The sequence below is a fragment of the Sturnus vulgaris genome, chromosome 3 (genome assembly GCF_052056855.1).
Source record: "Sturnus vulgaris isolate bStuVul1 chromosome 3, bStuVul1.hap1, whole genome shotgun sequence".
Lineage (NCBI taxonomy): Eukaryota > Metazoa > Chordata > Aves > Passeriformes > Sturnidae > Sturnus > Sturnus vulgaris.
In genome coordinates, this window is record NC_142245.1 from 61,886,273 (window position 1) to 61,912,101 (window position 25,829).

At 37.3% G+C, this 25,829-nt stretch overlaps 1 protein-coding gene across 1 annotated transcript in view; it reads right to left on the reverse strand.

Moving 5' to 3' along the window:
* Positions 1-25,829, reverse strand: part of LAMA2 (laminin subunit alpha 2) — a 334,274-nt gene that overhangs the window by 138,284 nt on the left and 170,161 nt on the right. The window contains exons 13-16 of the mRNA XM_088162772.1: positions 17,176-17,283; positions 16,356-16,567; positions 10,250-10,361; positions 6,807-6,920 (exon numbers count right to left, since the gene is read on the reverse strand). Coding sequence (XP_088018898.1) covers positions 6,807-6,920; positions 10,250-10,361; positions 16,356-16,567; positions 17,176-17,283 — 546 coding nt within the window. The remainder of the gene's footprint in view (positions 1-6,806; positions 6,921-10,249; positions 10,362-16,355; positions 16,568-17,175; positions 17,284-25,829) is intronic.

Here is a 25,829-nt window from a genome sequence, read left to right on the forward strand (position 1 = left end):
ATGATTTGTGCAAAGCTTTTTTGCACTGTGCTCTGCACCTGGGCAGCTGAAAAAGGACAATACCCTTTTTAGTCATGAGCGCATTGGTGTCAAAAGCGTTTGCCTCCAGAAATACTGTTTGTTTTTCTTATTTCTAGTGCATAAAATCAACATATATTTGAAAAGAAACCCTCAATCACAATACTTCATTTTAACACAATTCATAGATTGTGAGCTAATACCAAATTATTGAAACACTTAATAATTTAAAATTATGGCTTTAGAACAGCCAGCTGGGTTAAAATTAACTTCCATAAATTAACTAATCCATTTGATTCGTATTTCAAGCGTTGGCACACAAAAAGATTCTACCAGCCATAGAAAAAAGTAGCCAGGAACAATATGCTTTTAAAAGAAGATGTGACAAAAATAATTTAAGTGTTTCAAAAGAAAAATCCTCTGCAATTCAACTTTTTTAAGACATCATGTCAAATTATTTGTACTTTTTCTGAAAAATAATGGATTCTTCTTTTGTGATAAGTTTAGCTTTAAATATCCTCAGACATATCTTAATGTTTTTGAAGAATATGAACAGTTTATATGTCAAGGATGTTATTAAAGTGAGAGAAGCTAATACACTACTTTAAAGCTTCACATCTCTTGCTGAATGGTATTTGCAGGTTCTGCTTTTTAAAGTAAAACACCTGAAACCTTCCATTTTGTAGGAAAACATTTCTTGTTACAAAGACCTGGCCACCTTCACTTTGATAAATTATTTTCTGGCACTTTAATATCAGTCATTTCCATGTACTGTGTCTAATCCTACTCGAATCAGACCTCTGTGTTTAATTTCTCACAGTCACAGAATGATAGAATATCCACAGCTGGTAGGATAATTGAATCTAACTCTTGTCCCCTGTGCCTGAGAGCATTGTCCAAACACCTCTTGACCTCTGTCAAGGGTGCTGTGACCACTTCCCTGGGGAGCCTGTTCTAGGTGAAGAACATTTTTCTAGTATCCAACCTAAACCTCTCCTGACACAACTCCAAGCCATTCATTCAAGCCCTGTCACTGTTCAGCACAGGGATCCATGCCTGTCCCTCCTCTTCCCCTCACAAGGATGCTGTAACAGCAATGGGGTGTCCTCTCAGCCTCCTCCAGGCTGAACAGACCAAGTGACCTCAGTTGCTCCTCATGCAGCTTCCCCTCAAGGTCCTTCATCATCTTTTTAGTCCTCTGTTGGACACTTTCTAATAGCTTAATTTTTTTTTTATGTTGTGACACCCCAAACTGCACACAATAGTCAACGTGAGGCCACTCCAGCTCAGAGCAGAGCAGGACAATCTGCTTCCTTTGCCTGGCTGGCCATGCTGTGCCTGATGCCTCCCAGGACAAGTTTGGCCCTCCTGGCTGCCAGGGCACTGCATGCCCATGTTCAACTTGCCACTGAGCAGAACTCCCAGGTCCTTTTCCATGGCACTGATTTCCAGCCTCTCAATCTCCAGTCTATACATATTTCCATGGTTGTCCCATCCCAGGTGCAGAATCTGGCACTTTTCTTTGTCAAGCTTCATTTAGTTGGTGATTGCCCATCTCACTAATTTGTCTGGGTCTCTGCAGGTCCTCAAGGGAATCAACAGCTTCACCCAATTCAGTAACATTGGCAAACTTACACAGTACCCTTTTGAGTACTGCATCCAAGTGATTAATGAAGATGTTGGAGAGCACAGGGCCAAGGATGGAGCCCTGTGGAACCCCACTAGTGACACTTCACCAGCCTGATGTCACCCCATTCACTGTAACCCTCTGTGTCTGACCCATGAGCCAGCTGCTCACCCATCTCTTGATGTGTTTATCCAGCTGTGTGCTGGGCATTTTGTCCAGAAGGATCCTGTGAGGGACAGCATGAAAAGCTTTACTGAAATCCAGAAAGATAACATCAACTGGCTGCCCTTGATCACTTAGGTGGGTTTCCTTGTTTTGATCAGCCAGATTTTCCCCTCATGAAACTATTCTGGCTGTGACCAATAACTGCACAATCCTCCAGGTGTTTTCCAATACCTCCCAGAAAAATCTTCTCCATACATTTACCATACACTGAAATGAGACAGACAGGCCTACAGTTTCCATGCCATCCTTCTCGACCTTTTTGAAAATTCAAATATTAGCCAGCTTCCTCTAAACTAGGGTCTTTCTATATTTCCAAAGCTGTTCAAAAATCATTCAGAGAGGCCTTAGGATAATATCAGCCAGTTCTTGGAGTATTCTTGGATGAATCCCATCAGGTCCCACAGACTTACATAGAACCAGCAGATGCCACACTAGTTCAGGGTACACTGAGAGTTTATCATGCTCACAGCTATGGTCCTTCAGCTCAAGGCACTGGGACCCCTTTAGCCGATCATCAGTGTTGGAGACAAAGGCAAAGAAAGAATTAAATATCTCTGCTTTGCCTATATCCTTGTTTGTGAGGGGATCATCTTCATCCTGTAGTGGGCTGATGTTATTTCTGCATTACCTCTTGCTATTAACTTATTTAAAAAACCTCTTATTATTGTCCCCCATATTTTTGCCCAGCTTCAACTCCAGTTGAGCTTTAAGCATGCCAGTTTTCTCCCTACAGTACCAAGCAACATTTCTCTTTTTCTCCCACACCACTCGACCTTGCTTCTACCTTTTTTTCCACATGAACCTTCCTTTTTTTGCCTTATCTCCAAAAGAAGGTCCTTGCTCAGCCAAGCTGGCCTTCTGCCTGTTTGACTTCTGACATTTTGGACTTGCCTGCTCCTGTGCCCTTAAGAAGCAGCACTTAAAAAGTGAGTAGTACTGATGGCCCCCAGCATGTTCAAAAGCAATTAATCAATATTTAAATTTAAAAACAAACAAAAAAGGAGTACTCCACGTATATAGGACCAAAATCTGAGCATATGATACTGTGTATGTTAGTTTATCTGAGAAATAATGATCCTGTGTATCCTATATTTTTCTCCCTGAGCCAGTTTGGACCTTACAGGACAAAAAACAAGGATTATGTAGTTTGTAGAAGTGACCTGATCTGCCTGTTCTCTTCAGCAATGCATTAAGCTTCTTGCTAATCTGCCAAATTTACAGATCAGTACTTTAAGTGCTGAAGTAGACAAGTCCTTCTAAAAATATTATCAACACTCACGAAAGATTTGTGCTTTCTTGATATCAATTGGCTGAATCTCAGTTTGAAACTTGCCAAAAGTACAGCAATGGTTTTGAACATCATCTGGTTTGAGCAATGTCTAATTATACTGAGATTATTTCCTTAAAGCATGCTTAAGCCTCTGATGTCTTAATTTCACATTTAAAGGAAAACTATACTGGCTTTTTTCATGTCATGAGCCTGGGTATAAAATAGATTGTGATCAACTTCTCTAACCTGCTCAGTACATTATATCTGCTTTCTTTTTATTCCCATGGAAATAGAGGTTGTTCCAACACATTGATCTAGTGGTTTGGTAAAATCCATGCTTTTTTTCACAGATCCATAGACCTTGTAGCCAGGAACAATTTTATGTCCAAATACTTACGCTTTCAATTCCAAAATAATTTCAACAATTACAACGATTTCAGTTGTATCTCACACTATTTTGAATGCATTAAATTTCTGTACCTCTTTTACCTCTGAACATCTTTAAACTTCAGTTAGACAACCTCTGTGTAATTAAAACTGTGGGATTTATTCTTGTCCAAAAGTTTTTGTATGCCTCACACCCTGCCCCCGACAAGCTTCCTTGCTGATGTCCTGGGGAGTGTTTTCCACCATTTCCTACAGAGCCAGCTCTTCTTTTTTGCAGGAAACCAAATTAACTTCTTTATCCCCAATATCAGGGAACCCTAAATTCACACTGAAAACCACTCCTGCATATGCAGCTGAGTGTATATGAATATGGAAAGAAACATTTAGAATAGAACACTAGTGATGAAAATAAAACCTTATACAGGGATTACGACAGAGTCAAAGATAGCATGCTTGGCATGCTGCTGCCCTTCCTCAGGATACCTGTCACAGAGACAACCAGGGAAGCTGTAAAAGCCAGATAAAGGAAGTAAGCCTGGGCGCCTATTTCGGTGTGTTCTCGACTGTCTAGACCAGACAATGGTATTCTGCCTTTGGAAGCATGAATAAGCTCTGCTAGAATTTTCCAACTAATCAGGATGTTGCAGAGGCTTTACATATCTTCAGTTGAACAAGAGCCTGTACTGCGTTTAGGACATCTCATTTTGTTACGGTGTATATGAAGATGGGTAAAGACCTTTTGTTGCTCTGGTGATGAACACTGTCTAAAGCACATGTTCAGCAGCACTGACACCAGCCTCATCCTACATGGTATATGCTGCTTATACACAGAGGAATACACTATGAAATGGATGCCACTGGGGACTGCCCACCTGGGGCAATTTAAGCATATCTTTGGGGAGAAAGATCTACTTTCTTTGTGCTTACTAACAGGAACATAGTATCCTGCAATGAATGAAACACCTTGAAATGTGCTTGCTTTTCACAAGGTTTAGGTTTAACCAACCTCCTAAAGCTACTGTAAATGTGTATGTGCAATAGCACAAAAGAATATTTCTGTATGTTCCAAATTGCCCTATGTACCAAAGCAGTTATGTATATCACAATGGTGACGAGAACAAGGTATCATGCAGCTCTCTATGGCTGCTGTGGGGATCAAAGGGCTTTGCAGGTTACTGCAAGATATATGTTAAAATGAGCTTTTTATACAGGCCTGTGTCAAAGTAGATGATTTGAGCTTTTATCATGAGTCAAAAACAAATTTCAGCTTCTTTTCAACTACATTTCAAAGCTAAGGAAGAGCAAAAAGAAGTATCATATCAGTAAATTAGGTGCCTAAATTGTCTGTTGTATTACTGAAAAAACACCATGAATAATAATAAGGAGGCCAAAAGGCTGTGTAAACCTCAATAGAAAGAATGCCTTTGATGTGAAACATTTCTCTTTTTCAGCATTCAGACTTCTCTCTCTTTCACTTCAAAAGGCTTATGATCCAAATTGAATAGCAGCATTTAATAGCCTGCATGGATACTAACCAATCTGACTTACAGTGCTTTCAAAGTTGTAAGAAAATCCAGAACTGATTTTAAGCTCCCTCTGCGCCTCTTCTCTATAGTCTGATCTAGTATAAGCTACAGAAGATAAAATACAGAGTGCTTGATAAAGTGTATAGATGAAAGTGCATCTTCAGCTGGTTATTTTCCACTTCCTTGTCAGTGCTGTGTTATCTCACACCAGAACCCTTGAAACATCAGAAGGGGGAGCTCCACTGTCTGAGTCAACAGTTCACATCAGCCAAAAAGCACAAAAAGCAATATGCAGCCTTCGTGGCCTTCTCTTTTATCCAGGCTGGTGCTACAGACAAAAATAAAGAGGGAAGCTATACAGAGGCTAAAACTTGAAGACACAGAAGCCAACAGCCTCATAACTTACATCTGGCTATGTACCCCTAAGCAAAACAGTCAACAGTTATGGCATACCTTAAACAAGAGTCTTCCTTTCTTTTCTCTCCTGTTAATTGATTTTATCCCACATGGATATTATAAACATTGTAGCTGCAGAATATGGTCATTCATGCACAAAAAAAAAAAATTGTCACGAAACACAAATCCATATTACCCTAGTGATAAACATTTTCACTGAGTATTAAGTGAAAGATTCAAAACATGACTGTCACGTCAAACATGTTTTTCATTCTAGGTACTTCTTTGAGGCTTACAGTATAATTAAATTGAGAATAATTTTAAGCTTCTATTCATGAAAAAGCAATTTGAAAAATCCACTGATCCACACATTAAGGATATCTTGTTTTGCACTGTATTGCAATTAAACATCTTCTATGAGCAAAACAGGAAGAACAGTAATAATTCTAAGTGCCAAATTATATTGGAAAAAGCCTGAATTTTCATTTTGGCATTTTCCCAGCAGGTTTTTCTTAAGGAAATAAAAGGGAACATTTAGAAACATGCACATTACAGAGTCTGCTTGAAATTCTGCAGGGAAATGAGAGTATATCCCACTAAACTGGCACTGGCTTAAACTGTGCTTCTGCAAGACTAATGAAATTAGACATGTTGTTTCAAGCTTCATGCCATGTCAGACAATATAAAACTAAAAATGCCCTTGAGTCAATCAGAAAAGTATATTCAGCATAATTCACCCATTCCAAAATGAACAGGCGGGAAACAGTAGTGTGCTGGTAGGATTACTAGGGATAATATCACAGATTTAATTGCTGAATTAGTAGGTAACTACATAAAATCTCCATAGTCTACAAGAAAAAAAATCTGATTTAGCTGAGATCATATGGTTTTATTATTTTTCTGAAGTACAATTCATTAAGTGTTCCTTCAAGGTTTACTACGAATTTAGAAGAAGGAAGACATTAACAGTATCTTCTCATCAAACTAGAACAGAATTCACAAAGTTAGCTGCTACATACTATAAATTGAATATACTGCAGGAGACAAATGGGAGGGAAAGATAAAACTTGCACAAAAAAAGCATTCATACATTTTCTGCTTTCTGCATGCCATACCTTAAAACTAACATTTTAAAACATATATCCTATGTGATAAATGAAGTATTTTATTTTCTTAAGTGTTAAAGATACCGTATCTTGGTATAAGTGAATCCTTAACCTAGATATAACGATCTCTTCTGGTACTTGCTGGCATTTTTCTTCTCGATTATTCCAGGTCTCAGAGGCCACTGACTCAATTTCACAGGTGTATTGGACAGATGTTGGCCATGTCCATTGTTTCCTGCAGGGACACTTACCAGGCATGCTCCTGTGATGTCATCACACACATCTGCATGGCCAAAGCACGTACACGGAGCACAAACCCCACCGAAGATTGTGCCGTTCACACGCCTGTGTCGAGGCCAGCATGACTGCAAGAAAAGTTAGACAAAAACTTAAACTCTTGTTTGAACAGAGCAAGGAATGGGATTTTAAAATTTTTCTTGGATTTGATGCTTGCGCACACAACAAACATACTTGCCAAATGAATAAAAATACCAACATTTCTCTAGAAAATTCTTCTTTCTGGTGCTGTGGCTTTGCACTGACCTTAGCCTTAGCTGCAGGTGTGCAATTAGAGGAAGCTTTAACTTGATCACTCTTCTGAAATGGTAAAATAAGGCAGAGAAATGAAGAACTGAAATATGACAGCATGAAAGCAAGAGGTACAGAGTGAAAAACAGCCAGAAGGTGAAATACTGAAGGAGAGAGAAGGATGAAAAAAATCCTCAAAACATTCTCTGAGAAGTTCAGGCACAAAGAGCAATTAAAATACCATTTAGTCTTGTTAGGACTCCAGCAAAAGGCTACACTGAAATAACGTACAGGCTGAAAACAAGGCTATCCCTTTTATTTACAAATTGTCCTTAAAGAATAGTAATTTCCCTTTAAGAAACTGCTCTGATTTTTTAATTTTCTTTTTTAAATGTAAAATTGAAATCAATATTAAATGCATGGCAGGTAATTTTGTAGGAAAGGTGACACCATACAACTGTGATTCATCAGTGAAAATTCATCTACTCCATTTGCTCATAATAAGACGTCAAGCAGCAGTCTTCCTTGCTATGTATCTCACAAATGCCTTTGTAGTTTTTGCAAACTATCCTTCTACAATAAGACTGCTCATGTGATCCAATAATTCTGCATAATGCAAAAAAGCTCATGACAGATTTAAGACCTTCAAATGCATCTGGATAATGCAAAGAGAAAGTTTTGCACAGACAGAATAGTAAAAGTATAATTTAATAAAGAAAATCCATTCTCCTTCACATACACCCTCCAAAATTATTCTTTAAAAACAATCCAAAACCTTAGATATTATGCTTATTTTTCCTTCTTTACATTCTTTGTTACACATTCCTAAAAAAAACATGTAAATACAAAAAAAAAATCTAGAGTTATAAAATCTAAAAACGGGTTACAAGAAATTGCTGTATTTTTCTTTCTGTGGCATGGAATGCAAGTGGTTTCTGCACAGACCTATAAATCTTTTCCCTCTTTTGGTGACTGAAAATAATCTTTTGTGCACAGATACACACGATATTGCTCAAGACAAGGCTCCAAAAGTCACTAATTTTAAGAGCTGAGACATGAAATATCAATAGCAGGTCTCAGAACAGAACTAAAAGATTACAGATTGAGATCTTACGAAAAGAAATTACATAACATTCAACAGTCAGGAAAGTTCTTGACCATCACAGTGATGCAAGTTAAACACAACTCCTTCTGGAGCAGAACTAAAAGGGCACAGAGAATGGGAACAAATCAGTGGGAGAAGAGTCATTAGATGTGAAGATGTTGACAAAGGCAAGAAAATCCATGAGTAAAGCAAAGTAACTATCACAAAGGGGTCCAACTGGTATTAGAAATTTAAAATTTTATCTGTTTCCCCTGTGCTTACGGAATTCTGTGTCACAGAATACAAAAATTTACATATTTTATGTAATCTTGTAAAAAAAAAAATCTAAATTTTTATAATGGGAAATCTTAAAAGAGACAGCAGAATTTAAATAGGGTTGCTTGTCTTTGGAAGATCATGTCAAAACATTCATAGCATGAAAATAAGAAAATAATAGCTGTTTTTAGTGTGGCATCCAGGTACCTATGCCAGGTATCACATCATCATTGTGCTGGAGACAAACACATACATTAAATTAAATAATGAAGAGAAAATGGACCTGAAAAACTGCATAAAATCAATAAAAATGACACTCTGCTTGGTTGAAACTGGCAGAAGTAGAATGCTGAGCGAGGCTGAAAGTATATAGATGAAGAAACAAAAATGGTAACTGGGAAAAAAAGAAAGACATTTTCAACTTCTATTTCCATACTTCCTTAACTACTCTCTGTCTGGAAATCCTAAACTTCACTTTTTTTTTTCCTATGCCCATTAGCATGTGTAGAAACTTGCAGCTACATATATGTGTTTTCTCTTGTGGAGTATGATCTTAGGTATGTATCAAATTTCAGGGACTCCTTATGGTTGAAGAGAAGGTTTAGCACTGAAGGACACAATGTTGGACAGACAATTTCAGCAACCCCAAGACAGGAATTCCACCCTAGCCTTTCAGCTTCTACAACAAAAGTAAATACTGAAATATCTGCAATCAGGGTTTTTCCAATTACTCTCTTGGATATCATGCTTAAATCTGCACTGGGAGAATAAATGAACAAGTGAAAAAAGTGTGAAACATAACAACACTGCATCTAGCATTTTTCTTAAAATAGTTGAACAGACAGACAATGGCCAGACTTTAAAATTATTTTTCAGCCGAGGTAAAAACTATTCTTCTCCAGTTATTTTTCCATCTGTACCATTTTGGAAGTGATAGGAATATCTATTAATTCCTACAGGCCTTCTTTCTACATTAGTTCATCTAGCCCCTGCAACAACCAACCACACTTGGCATGAGACTAGATTCTAAACCCTAAATATCACATATAGGCATAAAAAATTTTAAAGAAAAAGAGAGTTGACAAGCAAATGCCTAGAGTGCCGGTGTAAATGGCATACTGTTTGTAGTTTTGTGAAGCAGAGCATCTTGGTGTTTGAAACTATTTCCTTAAAGGGAAAGCTTTTGAAGAATGTTTTTTGTCTTCTATTTACCCCAAGCAATGCCCATGTGATGTAGTTAATCATATGTACACTTGCATGAACACATTCTGTGTGAACTAATGAATTTCTTTGGGAAGTGGATATTTTTCTGAGCATGTGCCTACATTATTATCTGTTATAGGAACAAAATAAAGGGCCACAGAAGAACACATGCAATTCTCAACAACTCTAAGGCAAATGGCAAAGCCCTGGGAAAACAAAACAAGAAATTAAACACCATTAACTCAAATTGATCAATCTTTGTTGTGCACAGGTCAGATAACTGCCATTTTCCTTCTAATTGCGTTCATCCATTTGTATTATCAATTGCCTAAAGAGTATAAATATTATTCCCACTTCCTTTTTATGAACCAAAATGTCTTTTCATAAGTTAGAAATCATCACAGGGGTGTAAAACTTCAGATTTTAAATATTACCAGATATAATGAACCATCACCTGGAAATAAAGGTATCTAGTCAAGCCATGGCAAATTCCCAACAAGAAGGGACAGCTCTCTTACTAATCTCTACCAACACAGGTCTACTGTCTGCTTCCAGCTATCAAAGTGTTAGCAACATTGAACTAGACTGCATCATGATACTTACCTCACAGGAGGTACCATCATAGCCTGGAGGACACTCACACAACTCTACTGCAGATGCTACCCTTCTCCCCCTTGAAGTGTGGTCAGCAGCTTCCATAATAACATCTCTTAGTCTGGATGTAACAGAAATTAAACAGGGAAAACAGCAAATCAGATGGATATCTGCAGCTGAACACAACAAACACTTTATAGTGACATGCGGTGGCTTGTTTCTGTTTTCCTCCTTAAAAAAAGGAGGCTTTCATATTTATCTATTTCTTCCTAAACTATATGTCTGTAGGCTTGTTACTATTTTTGTTCATCATGTGAGGGAGACTATGGTCAGATACCCACTGACAAAAATAGATTTAAAAAGTCTTACAGCACTGTATCAGGAGATAGAAGGCTATTCCTGGCCTGCAAGCCACATGTGCCAACTTGCATTGCAGCTGCATATAGAGCAAATCTGACACTAAGCAGGGTCTTCAAAATTTATGAACCACTAGCCCAGCTTTCTAAAATATTACATTACTAAGTATTAGATACAGGGTATTTTTATTTGGGAGATTTGACCTCTGGAAAAGATGTCCAGCCCTGTCCAGAAGGACTGAGGATCTAAGTACTATGTATATGAAAGAAAAATGTATGTACATGAAACAAAAAGGAAATCTTATGCCATATATCCTGGTCTCCCCAATGCCAGAGTACTAAACAGCTGTTCTTTAGGTGAACAGTAACATGATTTTTATTTCAAAAGCATGGAAGTATGATGAGAGAAAGATGTAATTTACCTCAAGAGTATCTTTCTATGGAGAGAAATTGGAATTTGGGAGTTTAATTCTTATGAGAATTTAAAGGAACATTAATGTATTACAGAAGCTAAATTACTTCTATTTTCACCCAATAATCTTAACAGAGTGTTTGATAACTAGAGCTACTTCAAGAGTTTGTTTTGAAGTTGTCTTCAGCAGAAAATACCTTTTATTCATGATGTACATTTTATTAAAAAGTTTTTTCCCCTTCATAATAGGGCATTAATCTTTTGGCTGCAAAAAAATTCTGAAAATTATTTGGATGACCTTGGACAAGAAAACATCCAAGAAAAATATTTTGTTGTTACTTCAGTGGTTAGAGGAAAGCTTAAGACAGAATATTTTCCCACTCGATTTTATGACTATTCCAAACAAGTGAAATATGAAAGGTAATGGGGAAGAAAAGGGACGATTTTTGAAATTAAGATAGAAGCTTCAGAAAAATAGAAATTTTACCACACTAGGAATATGACTGGGCTTTGGAGGGACTACCATTGTGCATAATGCAGTTAGAAACTTCAATCTGATTTGGTGATACTAGAACCTCTGTAAAAGGTTATTGATGCTGTTTAAAGAGAGGGATGCTTATTCCCATCCAGATCTTCAGTAAAATCTCTCTCACCTTTCCGTATATCCCCTTTGTTCCATTGCTGTACATTTATTTTGCAACATTTCATTTGCATTTTCTTTACAATAAGATAGCCAATTTCTAGGGTATTAGATATAAAATAACGATTACTTTACCAGTAAAAAATATCTAAAATTTTAAGGAAAAAAAATCAGTAAATGAAGAAACATTTTTTTAATGAAAGGTCAAATTTTATTTCTCCTTTGAGCTACAGCTACTTCCCTTTAAGCATTGATCTTGGAACAAAGAGAAGCACTAACACAGAGAAACAATCCACCCAGTATTATCCCACATTTGTATTCACTGAATTGCTCCAATTTTCATTACATTCTGCTATTTGCTAAATGGGATTTTAATGTGTTTAACAGTTTTTAGCATTAACAGTTACTCAGTGAAGAAAGCTGCAGTGATTTTCTTTTCTCCCATTTTGATGTTGCAATTTTGATTCCTCAATGCCATTCTGCGTTCATTAAAATACATAATGCTGGCAGTAATGGGGCACTGGATCCTGGAGATGCATGAACAATTTGAGATTAGACATCAAGACCAAATATTTAAGCTGACTGTTACTGTCAGCAGGCAACTGTTGACTTCTAAAAACAAACAAGATTAAAAGGGAAGGGGACATTTCAGGCAGTATCAGCATAGTTTACTGTCTGCTGTGCCAGGCGTCTGAATCACACTGGCTACATAAGGCACGTGAAGTAGTGACCCAATCATTGCTCATTTGTCTTGGAGCCAATTCTGCATATGGAAAAAAAGCCTTGGCCTCCTCTTCCCTCTTTCTCCTTGTGTCTAGCACTGACGCCTCTCCATGTGGTTGCAAGCAATCTATTCTCTTTAGCACTCCAATTTCCAGTGCCTATCTGCATGTTTGCAACACTTACCATCACTGACCAGTCTGAATACCAAAACCGAATAAACAGTGCTATTCAACTTTCTTTGAAGCACAAGCTAACAGTATTAAATCAAACAAAACAGTAAGAGTGAGATATCTTTTCTTGGCCTGTTGCTTCTACCACAGATGGACTTAACTGCAACCGTTTGGAAGCTCTCTCAAGTTAGAGGAGGATTAGGTTTTAAACCTAGAAGCTGGATTCACTTTCAGATTGATTGCTGCATTTCTGTATTCTCAGTTTTTATCCTACTTGATCATCTAATTGTCCACTCATATAAGAAAGCTTCCTAATTATGCCACAGAGCAATAACAACACTGTAAGCTTAAAATTACCTTAAATGTACACAAAATCATTCTTGAGTCAAACCCAGCATTACTGCATTAATATTGTTTAGTGGATACCTGAAAGCATAACAGATTAACTAATGTTTCTTGTAGGTTAAGCTAAACAAGGGTAAAAGTAGAATCTTTAAAGCTCTTGCTAACTAGAGACAGCTCCATTGAATTTTTAAGTCTCTTTCTACCTGACTACAAGAAAGTTATTTTATGCCTCCATTCTGGTCTCTTTTTAAGCACAGATTATAGTAGGACCTTTGGAATCCTTACATATGTGGTGACATTATCCATTTTGAAAACTTTCAGTACTTAAATGAACAGGTTGCTTAATGTAGCAATCTCTAATTAGTATGTTGCACAATTCTGCTTTGAGGTGCTGTGAGGAAGAAAATGTTATTCATAACAGATCTAACAACCCTGTAATATTTCTGTCTCTCTGCCAGACACTCTTAACCCTCTCAGAGGAATATCCATCTGTCCACTGCACATACCTGTTTAAAGACAATGAAAACCTTTTAGTTCATATCTACTTATCTATGAATGCTTAGCTCTACACTATTTCTTTCCAAAAATGTCTTCCTTCGGAGACCATCAACTCCTTTGGAGTCCTTAATCAGCCCTCGGTATCACAAAGACTATCTTCTTCACTGGGTCTACATTTTCCCTGAAGAACTAAATGGGCAAAATATGGAGAAAAGGGTTATTTTTTTATGAGCACAGCTTTACACCTAGTGTGTTTTAGCATGAGTGAAAGTCAAAGAGTATATAAAACAGTCAGTAACGAGGCACATCCTGAAAATTAGCAATATCCCTATACAGCAGATCATAAGCTGGAGTGGATGGCAATAGATGCTGTTGCTGCTACAATAGGTGCCTGGGAAAATGAACTGTTCTGAGGAGACTTCACTCCATAAAGCCCACCCTAACAGGTGAAACTATCATTGCTACACTTAAATCAAAGACGGAAAAACTTAATTTGTTTAATTGTGATTGAAATTTCACATCCTCTCTTCTGTCCAGGTAAACCACAATGAGCACCCTGAGAGCACTCAATAAAATTGTTTACTTTATTACATAGTAATACAGCAACCACTGCATTCTTCTCTGTTAGGAGACATCAGGAGGACAGCTAAAAATGTACCAGCAATATAAGACCATTTCTAGCAAAACAGATACTCTTCAAAATCACTGCAGTTCCTTCCCCTATCTCCTTTTTAACTCAATGTCTTTAAGGGACCAATCTTCACAACTGTAATGTCACTACACCTAGAAACTGATGGCTACCAACATGCAAAGCTTAAATTATATGTGCGTTGCAGAGCTCTTCTCAAAGAGTATTTTTAAATGATGCTTTCAGAAAATTATCTGTAACACACCGCTAAACTGTTCCCAAAGGCTGAACATGAACAAGACTGTGAAACAGTGAGGCACCACACATGACCAAATGGCTAAAGAAGTAATCTGGGATGCACTCAGTTATGTAGAGTCTTCCAAATTTGCCAGACAGCTCTGCCATATCTTACTTAGAAGGCACATTCTATAGACTGTGCCAGTTCTATGTGTGTGTGCTTACCTGAGCTCTGCACTGCTGCCCAGAGGGGTTCTCATCCATCCCACCCATGCTGTTCCACAGTGCAGGCAGGATGGAGCCATTACACATCCAGCACTGCACTTTCTTCACAACTGCCCGGCCAAAGTGCTTTTTGTAGGAGAGCTTTCCCTTCTCCTACTGGTACAAATGTCAGTACTTAAATATATGTAAACCTCTGATAACTGAAGTTTGCATTTCCCATAATACTTAGTAATACCTTTGTCCAAGGAAAGTAAATTATACATATCTCCTTTAAAAGTTTGCATTTCCCATACTAGTCAGTAAGACTTCTGAACAAAGGAAGTCAGCCTTACATATCTGCTTTAAAAATAGCATAAACACCCCTATTGTTCACCCCAAAATTGCTCCTGCACTCCTTTAGTTTGGAAAATTTTGAATAATGGTTTGGGGTATTTTTTATTTGAACGAGAAGAAAACAGAGGAACATCACTCACTGAACTCCCACTAATCTCAGCTGTAAGCTGTGAATTAGCAGTTTGTCATGGTCTGCTCATAGTGCATAAGAGGTGAGCTCTGGCCTCGTGTTTTGGCTCTCCTCAAAAAAAAGGCTGGGAAGCTGAGGGACCATGAAAGGCTTTCAACCTGGATGCAAGGAGATGCAAAAGAATACAAGGTTGATGACTGCATGAGCAAATTAGGAAGCAGTTTGGCCCAAACTCAATCTAGTTATAATTCACAAACTTACTTACAGAGATGTAATACATACTAATTAACCACAGGAAAAGACAGAGACTGAAGAGACATGAATTCTTTTGCAGAGAAAAAATTTACACTGCTAAAACTCAAATCAGAAAACTGCATGCTGTTGACACAACCTGCCTTTCCATTTAGGATATATTTTAATTACCTAAGTATTCAAATTATGTTTAGATTGCTTAAGAAATTTCACAGCAGCAAAAACTGTGTCTGTGCTCTCAGCAAATAATCACTAAATGTGCTATCAGCTCCCTCTACTCCAAATTGGCTTATGCTACTGAATCAACTGATGTGTAGATTAGAGAGCATTTCAGGTTTCATGCCTTGTGAGTAAAAAGCTACTATGCAATCAATTTCATTACACATTTTAAAAATATTACTTATGCCACCTAACTATTAATGTTAATCGCAGTATCAGGAGAAAAGTTTTCTCCTAGCCCATCTGGAGTATTTGCTCATACACTTAGGAAAATTTGAAATGCAAGTTGAGCTTTACAGTTTCAAACACACTGCAGCAACTGAAATAGAACAACTGTATCATCTCATATGTCTTTAATTTTATCAGAGGACTCAGAAAAGTTCACATCAAATCAGTGAATTTGAGCAGTCCATGCAGCATTCTGACATAAATCAAGAGAAAGGCTTTGGGATTAGCCAGTTCTATGTGTGGTACTGATTAAAAGCAAAGAAAATTCCCCTTGAGGCACTTTTCCAGCTTGGAGACTCAGGATATTATTCTCTGGTTCACTATTAATGTGGCCCTGTATGGTCATTAAATGGAAAAAACAATATATAAGCAATATATCATTTCCTACTTCAACATGTTATTACCGCTCTCCATGATTTACCATATACATGGGAATTACTGTGTTCACAAAATAAACATATTTATAAAACTGTCATTCATGCCTTAGTAGTCCATGTAATTTCATTTTTTAAAAAGGCTGCTTCTTTCTGTAAATTCCTCCTCCTGTCTATCCAAAATGAAAAACATACTAACAAAAGTTTGAAAGTGTAAATGAATGCTATGGATTTCATGATAATAAATTAAAGTGTTTTAAATTACATCAGCCTTGTTCTGTGAAGAGAGAAAACAACTCTTTTGAGAAACTGACTGTAGCAAAGGGACCCGTTCCTCACATTCACCTGTAGATGGCATTCATCCCATTGCTGTATGTGGCTCTTATGAGGATCCTCTTCACGTTTGCAAGGATAGTCATGAACTCCCTCCTGCTGACTGGAACATCGGTGCCATGCACTGAGAAAGACTCTGGTTTCAGCACAATTTCTTCAGTGTGCTCTTCAGAAGGCTGCAAGTGAATTATCCCTTTTGGAGTGCTGATTTTCAAGTCACCTCCCTAGAGAGAACCATGAAAGAGAGAGATTTAAACATGAAAAACGTCATGGAAAAAAGCCCATTTGGGTACATGATTTACTGAATAATATATTTCACAAGAATAACAAATACCAGGAATAATATTCACTTTTCATAAACCTGAAATGGGCTTGCCTGACAGAATTGAAAAGCAGTGGAAAAGAAAGTTTGGGTTATTCAGATAAAACCTGGTGTCATGGTGCATGGCTCTACATAGGCAAAAGCAAATTCATATAATGCTGAGGTGCAAAAGAACAGATTTACTGAAAGAATGTCAAAGTGTAACCTCAAACGACCAACTATTCTATTTCTTCATTGATGAACAGGACGCTTCTAAGCTACTGCAATAATACCAGAGAGTCCTTGAGATATTGAAGCTTTTAGTTTTCTGAAGTGTATCCATTTTCTCACACTAGAAATCAGCTGAAAGTATGTGCACCCTTCTGTTTTGTGTCCTTAACCACCACCAGACTTCACACCGAACATCTGAAAAAGCAGGCCATTTTCTCTTTCTCTCTTTGTCTCTCTCTTTCTTTTTCTTTCTTTTATTTTCTTTTTCTTTATTTCTTTCTTTGGCTGAAAATACTTTACCTCTATGATGACATTAGACTGAACCATCAATTTAGCTGTTTCTTCCTCTTCTTCTTCTGTGACATCATAGGAGACTGTAAATTTCAGGTGTCCTCCAGCAGCTGCTACCTGGGGAATAAAAAGACAGAAAAAATATCTAATTAAATAAAACAAAATGGGCCTTAACCATTTCGGGGCAGTTTTTTTGAGCATCAGTAGATTTCCAGTGTTGCAAAACCACATGCAGATCCCTGAGGATTACAGCTGTTGAAGACTGCAAATTCCTAAAACCCACAGACTACCAGAGAAATCAGAAATAGATAAGAAATCTGTGCAAATTTCCACTCGATACTTGCACTAGACTTTCATTGCATTTGTTCAGTTATATGGTCCTCATTTAGGCTGGCCTCTGTATTAACAGCTTTAGCAACCTACAGAAAATTCAGTAACTTCAGTTTCATTGATGGATCAAACTACCAAAATAGACAAAAAAGAAGGCTGTGATGTTTTTCTCAGAATGAACTGTAACTTAAAATAAAGTAAGAACTTTCCCTGATGGAGTCAAGTAAATTTACTTTAAAATAATGTTTCAGCCCTTTAGCTCAGTTTGACTCAGCCTACAATGTGAGAAGTCAATCACCAGGCTCCTGTGTCACGGCAATATATTTTTTCCATGCTCTTTAGCCCCCAGAATCATGGCATTGACACAAGCTATTCTATTAAAAATGGAATGTAGTATGATGCAAATCAAAAGCTGCAGACTTGAATGACAGAGTTTAGCACAGAAATAGTGCTTTCTGTTAATTGATTGGAAGCAGTGTAAGTAAATCAAGTCCTGCAAGAGCTACATTTTAGGTTTTAAATGTGCCTGACTCATACTTCATTGCAATGTGAGCCTCCTCTCTGAGAATATTAAAATCACAAGGATTCTTCTGCCTTCCAACGTCTGCTGTTGAGCACAGAGCAAATTTGAGTCTTTTACAAAGAGAATAATCTGGTTATTCTCAAATACATATTTGTTTATCATACTGGATGCTTTTGCACACAGCAACAGAAAGCAGTGAAAATCAACGTCTTCATTATTTTGTGATGAATCTAATTCAAGGGATGAAAAAACATTCTAGCATTTAAGGCCTGGAAATCAACTGATTTTGAATTAGTGATAAAGGTATGTAAAAACACATCTGTACATATGAGGCTGTACAGCTAATTGTTAGGTTAAAGCCAGAAAATTCCCTCCAATTCATAACCTGGATCTTGGTCCATAAAACTGTAGGATCAAAGAATCATAGAATATCTCAAGCTGGAAGGTAGTTGTACTAACTTGGTCACTCTCCTCTTGATATACTTTAATAGTCTCATGTCCTTGAGGTGCCCAGAAGTGCACACACTGCTTGAGGTGAGGCTGCCCCAGCTCAGAGCAGAGCAGGACAATCCCCTCCCTTGCCTGGCTGGCCATGCTGTGCCTGATGCCTCCCAGGACAGGGTTGGCCCTCCTGGCTGCCAGGGCACTGCTGACTCGTGTTCAACTTGCCATCAACCCAACCCCCCTGATCTCTTTCCACAGCACTGCTCTCCAGCCTCTAACCTCACAATTTGTGTGTATAAGTAATTCTGCCCCTCATCCCAGGGACAGAATCCAGCACTTTCTTTTGTTACATTTTGCTGGTGATGGCCCAGCTCTCTAGCCTGTCCAGGTCTCCCTGTAAGGCCTCTCCATCCTTGATGGACTTTGCAGCAGCTCCTTGTTCAGTCACTGGCAAACAGCATCACATGCTTATCTACACAGTGGGCAAACCTGCTGGGACCAACAACTTACAAGCCTTGACCATTGTAACAATATGAAAATACTTTTTTTTCCCTTGGATACAGCTGTTACAGCATTTTTGTTTTGCCTGTGGTCAAGTCTAAGCACTGGTTTGTAACTGCAAGAGGAATGTAGAAAATCTAGGTATCTGAAATGATGCAAGAAGTACCCAGAATTGCTTTCGGCTGTAGGCAAACATTTTAGAAGTGTAACTTTTGCAGAATTTTATAATTTCTATTTCAAGTTCAGACTAATGACAAAGATTCAAGAAAGTGAAAATAATGGGAAAACAAAGATTAGGCAGTTTCAGGCAACCCATAAAAACTATATACCAAGAAAGGTTTTACTTTTTCCCAGCTACATAACCTTTACCTTAGTATATAAAAATCCAACACAGAAACTGATAGGTCACTAAGCAAGGAAAAATAAATAAAAAGGAAAATAAAAAGAAAAAACCCTAAAGGAAAGGCAGCTAGAATGGATTAAGGACTCCTAATATATAACCAACAAGAAACACAAGAGGAAAGGGGTGGGTCGCCCCGTCCAAAAAAGAGAAAAGTCAGAGGAAATAGAAAATATGCCAAAATGTAGAAGTCTGGAAAAATGCAGTGGCCATTTTGATTTACCTGTGGCAACTGCAGGGAAGGCATGAAGAAGATTCAGCCTGACTATACAGAGAGCTGATTGTAAGGATGGCCAAATAATATCAAATTACTTGAAAATGTTATTGAAACAGTTCATAAATTAGCAGCAGTTCAACATGTCAGAGATACTCTGGATACGATGTCTAAGAGTTGAAATATGACTAAGAAGTCTCTTGAGGTCTGTGCTAGCCACAGCAGTCCCAGTTTCACTGCTGCAACTGGCAAGATATGCATATCACGAACAGGATCACACACTGAAGACAAGGTCCTCAAAAGGAAGTCATTGAAGAGAATACCTCACAGTTCAGAATATATATTTACCTTGTATGCTCTATAATACCCATACAAATTAAAATACCCTTCTAACTTACATAAACTAAAAAGTACTACTTCCTTTTGTCATTGTTTGCAATGAGAATTTCCTTCCTCTGATATTTAAAGTACAGTTCATTCACAGGCAAAGGAATTCAGGGGTCAATCCATGTGCTGCATGTCATCTTGTGCACAAAGTACTTTTCACTGAATTTTAAATATAGCTGCAATACTGAAATTGGGCACTCATGAGATCCCTCTACTTTCAGGTTTTTCTCTGTATCACCCAAAGTCAGAGCTCTGCTTCAAGGACTGTCATCTGAGACCATCAACACCAAAGAGAACAGGGCATAAAAGTTTGCCTTGTTGGAGACAAGAGCATGTATTGTTGAGACACGAATAGCTGTCTAAAAATGTAAAGGAAGTTCCACAGAACTCCCGTTGTCTCTCCCACCTGTTTTGAGATTAATGCATCCAATATTTCTCCCTAGCTTTGGAGGCAGAATCTACACGCTCAAGAAAAGTTGCAGAACTCCCCAAGAAATAACAAGCATAGGAGAGGGAAATTACAGCTATTTTAGTTCTAATCAAATAAGTTTCTCACAGATAAGTATTTGGGGCTTTTTGCAAATGTTCACTGTTAACTGTACTATTATGTTACATGCTCTTAAGGATAAAACCAGAGAGCAGACAAGACTTTTTACCACACCCTAATAGAAGGTCAACCAAAACTGAAGCAGAAAAGATGGTTCCTTTCCTGTGAGCAAATGCCCATCCATGTTCAACAGCAAAAGAGCTGGGGTGTAGGAGGAAGCACCCAATATTACCCAGTGTAAAGCATGTTTTGATGTTATATTCTTGTCCCACTAAAATTACTTTTAAGCCAAGATAAGTGATAGTAAACCACAAATACTTAGAGCACTGAAAACAAACAACATTTCTACAAATATTAGCAAGGCTAGAGATGAGGAAAACTTGCATTTCTTCATATGGAAATCAAACTTTACAAGTCTTTCTCTTCCTGCACTTAGTGAATGTGCTGCCAATGCTTTCCCAAGGCAAGCTGTCAGGATGTCTCCTGCTAATGTCCTTGGAGAATATCTCCTTCTTATACAGATTTATATTCCATCTTGTTCTTGAGTCACCGCATGAAAATTCACATTCTGCCTCTCCAATGCCTCTTGTAACTCTGCCTGTAAAGGTTTAGCACTTAGTCCACTGCACTGGGGGCTGCCTCATTCTTCTGAACATCTGCCAAATGTAACTTCAGAAGATTATGAGCTATCTCCATTAAACAGGGTGCTAATTGCAATCCCTTATCTCATTAAGCAGTAAAACGCTCTTCTGTCAGTTAAGAAGAAACTCAGTTTGTGATTAAAGCACCTAAATATGAACTGGGGCATCTGATACGGCACCACACGGCTACGTGTAGGCAACTGAAAGAAGTTCTCTGTAGAGCCAAAGTAAAGTTGCTGGTTGGTGACCCCACCAAAGGACGACCTTCAAATCATTCCACATTCTATTTATATTTAAAAAGCAACTTGGAAGACACAAAATTTTGCAAACGAATAAATATCAACTAAATACAAATATCAGACTTTCAAAATCAGTGAAATAAAAGGCATCGTAGAATTGTAAGACTCATTTATGTTGGAAAAGAACTCTAAGATCCTCAAGTCCAAGCATTAATCCAATGCTGCCAAGTCTACCAGTAAGCCCCATCCTTAAGCATCAACAAATATCAACAAGTTGAATTATCTTTTCCTTCTTCACTGTTAGTGGTTGTGGCAGAAATATAATCACTGACAAATTCTAATAGAGAGACAAGCATTATAGAGTGTTAATATTTTTATTAGACCAATATAGCTACAATACATTTATAGAAAGGTTAAAGGATTTGGAAAAACATGAATTTTGCTTTCTATTATATAATTATATACATGGTCAAACAATTAGAACTATATGAATTAAACAAATGCTACCAGAACAATTTTAAAATGGGGGGAAAAAAGCGCAAAGGCTACAAACATGAATGGGTAGAACATTTCCATAGAGAATGTTAACACACATACAGCTGAATAAAAAAACCAAGGAGTCCCACAACAAGTTGCTAATAGTAACTTAAGGTTCTAAGAGATAATAATGTTTTCTTATTCTGGAAGACATCCACAAAACAAACACCTCACTTGCTTCCTGGTACACCTGTGAATGCTATTTGCTTGCTGCTGTGATGATGAGAAATTACACAGATATCCACCCATCTTCCAGTGGCTCTGTCATATTCCTATGGCACTATCTACCACTAGATACTATGCTTGTAGGTAATGGAATCATAACATACACATCCCTGCTAGCCTTTTTGAATTTCCATGAAATAGAACTGCAATAAAAGGTTGAAGTAGATTTGGACTCTTTCACCTTCACAAACTCTCTAGGTACACATTTATTTTATGACATGGATTTCAGTAAATGTAGAGATATCTGACACCAGAATATCAGCACTACCAATGTGAAGGAAATCCTTCAAATAAAATAAGACTTTTCCCAGTTTATTTGTGATGAGAAAGTTAGTCTATAATTCATTGGCACCTAAGCAGTTGTGATATGTTTGATGAGCCACTGAACAACACACCACCTTAACTGATGGCTAAGTGTACGTGTTCTTCTAGTAGCCCACTCAGTGTAGAAGGGAATGGACCAAGGGCTGCTTTTTCTCACTTAATTTACTTGAATTGAAGGAAATATTTCACTAGTAATTCAGCTCTCATCTGGATCATTATCTTCTTCATGAAGAAGTACCAGCTGTAAATTTATGATATTTAATTGGATTTTGCTGATCCAGTCTTCGAGCTAGTTGTACTGTGAGAGAAGGCAGAGACTAAAAAAGAATTCTGATAGAACCATCACCAAGAAGACGTCAAACCTTTCTTCATTTAGTAATAGCTCTCAGTAAAGATTGCATGTGTTAGTTCTACTCCAGATCCAATTAGAGATTAAATAGACTCTCCTCTCTTAGACAGATTGAATTTAGATAGGATATAAAAGCTCTTCTGAGGCATTAGAGCAATATTTCAGATAAAGCAGGGAGCAGAATAATCATGTTTTATTTGAATGACAGTATAGTTCTGGCTAGCTTTAAAAAAGAGTCAGAATTTTCTTTATAGGGAAGTTAAACTTTTCCCCTGAAAGAATGGAGTCTTTTGTCAAGCTCTCTGCCATCTAGAGTTCCCCCAACTCCATGCCAGCTAGTTCACAATCCTAGTTTCCCTGCTTAAGTACACTCAAAGTTCTTCTGTATAATTTGATGCTACATTCTACTTATTTTCAGTTTTTCAGAATACTGCTTCCAGAGAAGCAGACCAAGTGAGAGAGTAAGTTTAAATAAAGTAGCCTGACTACTTATCAGTGGTTGGTTCAATTGCTTTCCATGAGAATTTGTCTACAATATTGAACCATTCAAAGGGAAAACTGAGAATTTCAGACCATTCACTGTCATCTTCAGTTTCTTCAAACAGTCCACTCTGACAGCCAAGATTTCCAAGTCATTCCTTCCTAGAATCTTATCCATAATGTTATGATACAGGCTCTTTAATTTTTAGTATTTCTGCTGCTGATCATACATTAAGAAAGAGTTGAGTAAAAGAAAAAGGATTTTTATTCAAATTCCTATTCAAAGGAGTTTTATTCACAAATATTGTATGTTGTTTCACTGGACAATGGAACAACATTCACAATAAATCTTAATATTTAAATTTTTCCTAGCAATGGAAAGAGCCATCAAATCTGTGGGTTAACTTTTTTACTTCCCCCCCCCCCCCCAAGTGAATGTTTTTTTGCTTAGGAGACAAAACCTGTCCAAAGAGTAAGCACAACTAATAAGGAGCAACGAAAATTCTGCTAAATTGTATTTCCTATGTACCTTGACCATAGCTCTTCCCTATTTTATGCTCAATATCTGAGCAACTGGGACCCTTCCATAACACTTATTAGTTTTTCTAATTTCTTTCTTTGGTGTGATAGCAAAGTCTTTCACAGCATCTGATCACTTGGCCATAGAAAGAATACCTTGCATCTATCAGAGATATACCATGTATTCAGATTCAAACACAGTGGAAACATGAGGAAAGAAAGAAAGAAAGAACATCAACAGGGAAAGACATTAAAATCTAGTGAATATCTCCCTTAATCATCCCTTGAAACTATCCCTTGCTTTTCCTAGAATATCACTAGATCAAGTGTAACCAGACAACTTAAACATTTTTGATTTTTTGTCCTGGTGCCTTTTCCTTCTTGGTCCAGAAAGAAGTTCAAGGCATAATTTTGGCATAGTGGTTGATAATGTCTGCCATCCTAAACATGAAAATCTGGTGCCTATTTCCAGGCCCTTCATATTTAAAACAGTTTGTCACAAACAATTTAGACGAACTAAATTATTGCACAATTCCTTTAATTCACTACATCTGCTAAGAAGCTTTTAAATGGGAAGTATTTTTTAACAATCAGCAAGAAGCTTCTTATATTTTTCAAAATTATAACCATAAAGTCAGCCCAGTCTCACTGTTACTGAGATACTGTATTAAAGTTATCATTTCATAACCCTAGTTCTCTTCCTCCTTAGATGAACTAGACTGTATTATTTGGATGTCTAAATAAAATACAACTACTCATTGTGTTTAATATATAATGTTGAAACATCCAATTATATCATGGAACTCTAAAATGAAAAATGGAATAAATCTCAGTTTCTAAAGAAGATGGTAACTGAATAACATCAGCTCTCCTGTGAGCCCTCTGCTGCCACTCCTACTTACGTTGAGCAGTTGCTCCTTCTGAACTTAGCACTGAAAAAATTAATGCAATCAGTGACTGATTGAAAAATTTGCACAGCAAGATTATATGCTGTCTCCTGAAATGTATTTATGAATGTTGACATTTTCTCTACAAATTCTCAAATCTCTACCATAATTCCCAGCTGTCATTTCCTCTCACTCGAGAAGAGAAACAGAACTCTCTGGTAACCACTCCTGAAGTCTAAAATCTTTCCTAATGATAAGCCATTACAAAATTTAAAATAAATGATTGCTGTATTACAGTTATTTAACCATAGTAACCAAAGCACATAACCTTAATATGGTTACCCACTTTCTTTTTCTTTGCTTTCCATATGATCTTGACTGTGCCTTCCCAGCCACTATTCCCCAAGCTGCTGTAACTAGATCAAGGATTCAAAAACACAAAACAAGGGCATATTCTTGCAGTAGTGATGTGACAACCTAATTCATGTACAATTATTGCCCATGTGTATTACTGTGGTGGCAGGTAAATCTCAATCTTTGGAAGTCTACCAATCCAGCAAAAATATACCAGAAGCTGTAACCCTGTAGCATAGTATGTCAAGCATGCATCACAGAAGGATATTTAAATAAATTACACTTGTATGTTATCACAGTTGCAGACATTTTTCCCTGACTGAATACAGTTAAACTGAAGGAAAAGGAAAAAACAAAATCAATTAATGCAAAACAATTATTACAAACTCAACAGATGCTGCGACTGCTGCTCTGATTGCTGTAAGCACCAATTTAGCAGGCCAGAGTGGCTAAACAGTATAAGTCTGGGTAAAAACACCACTTTTTGTTCAACTGTGAAGATGTTTCAGACTATTAGTCATATTGCAATCAGTTGCATCAGCTCTGAGACATATTTCTAAGTAAAATATCCTCATAAAAAGTTTCTAAATAAAAACTGTTTACTGCTGGACTTGTTGCTGTCAACAATCTCATAACTGAAAGTAATTCTTAATTTTACTGATTAAATGTTAGTCTCCCAGTTCCATGGTCTGTGGTTCCAAAGGGGAAAACTGTAATTACAGTAGTCATATCAATAAATGCCTTCCTATAATATTAGAATGA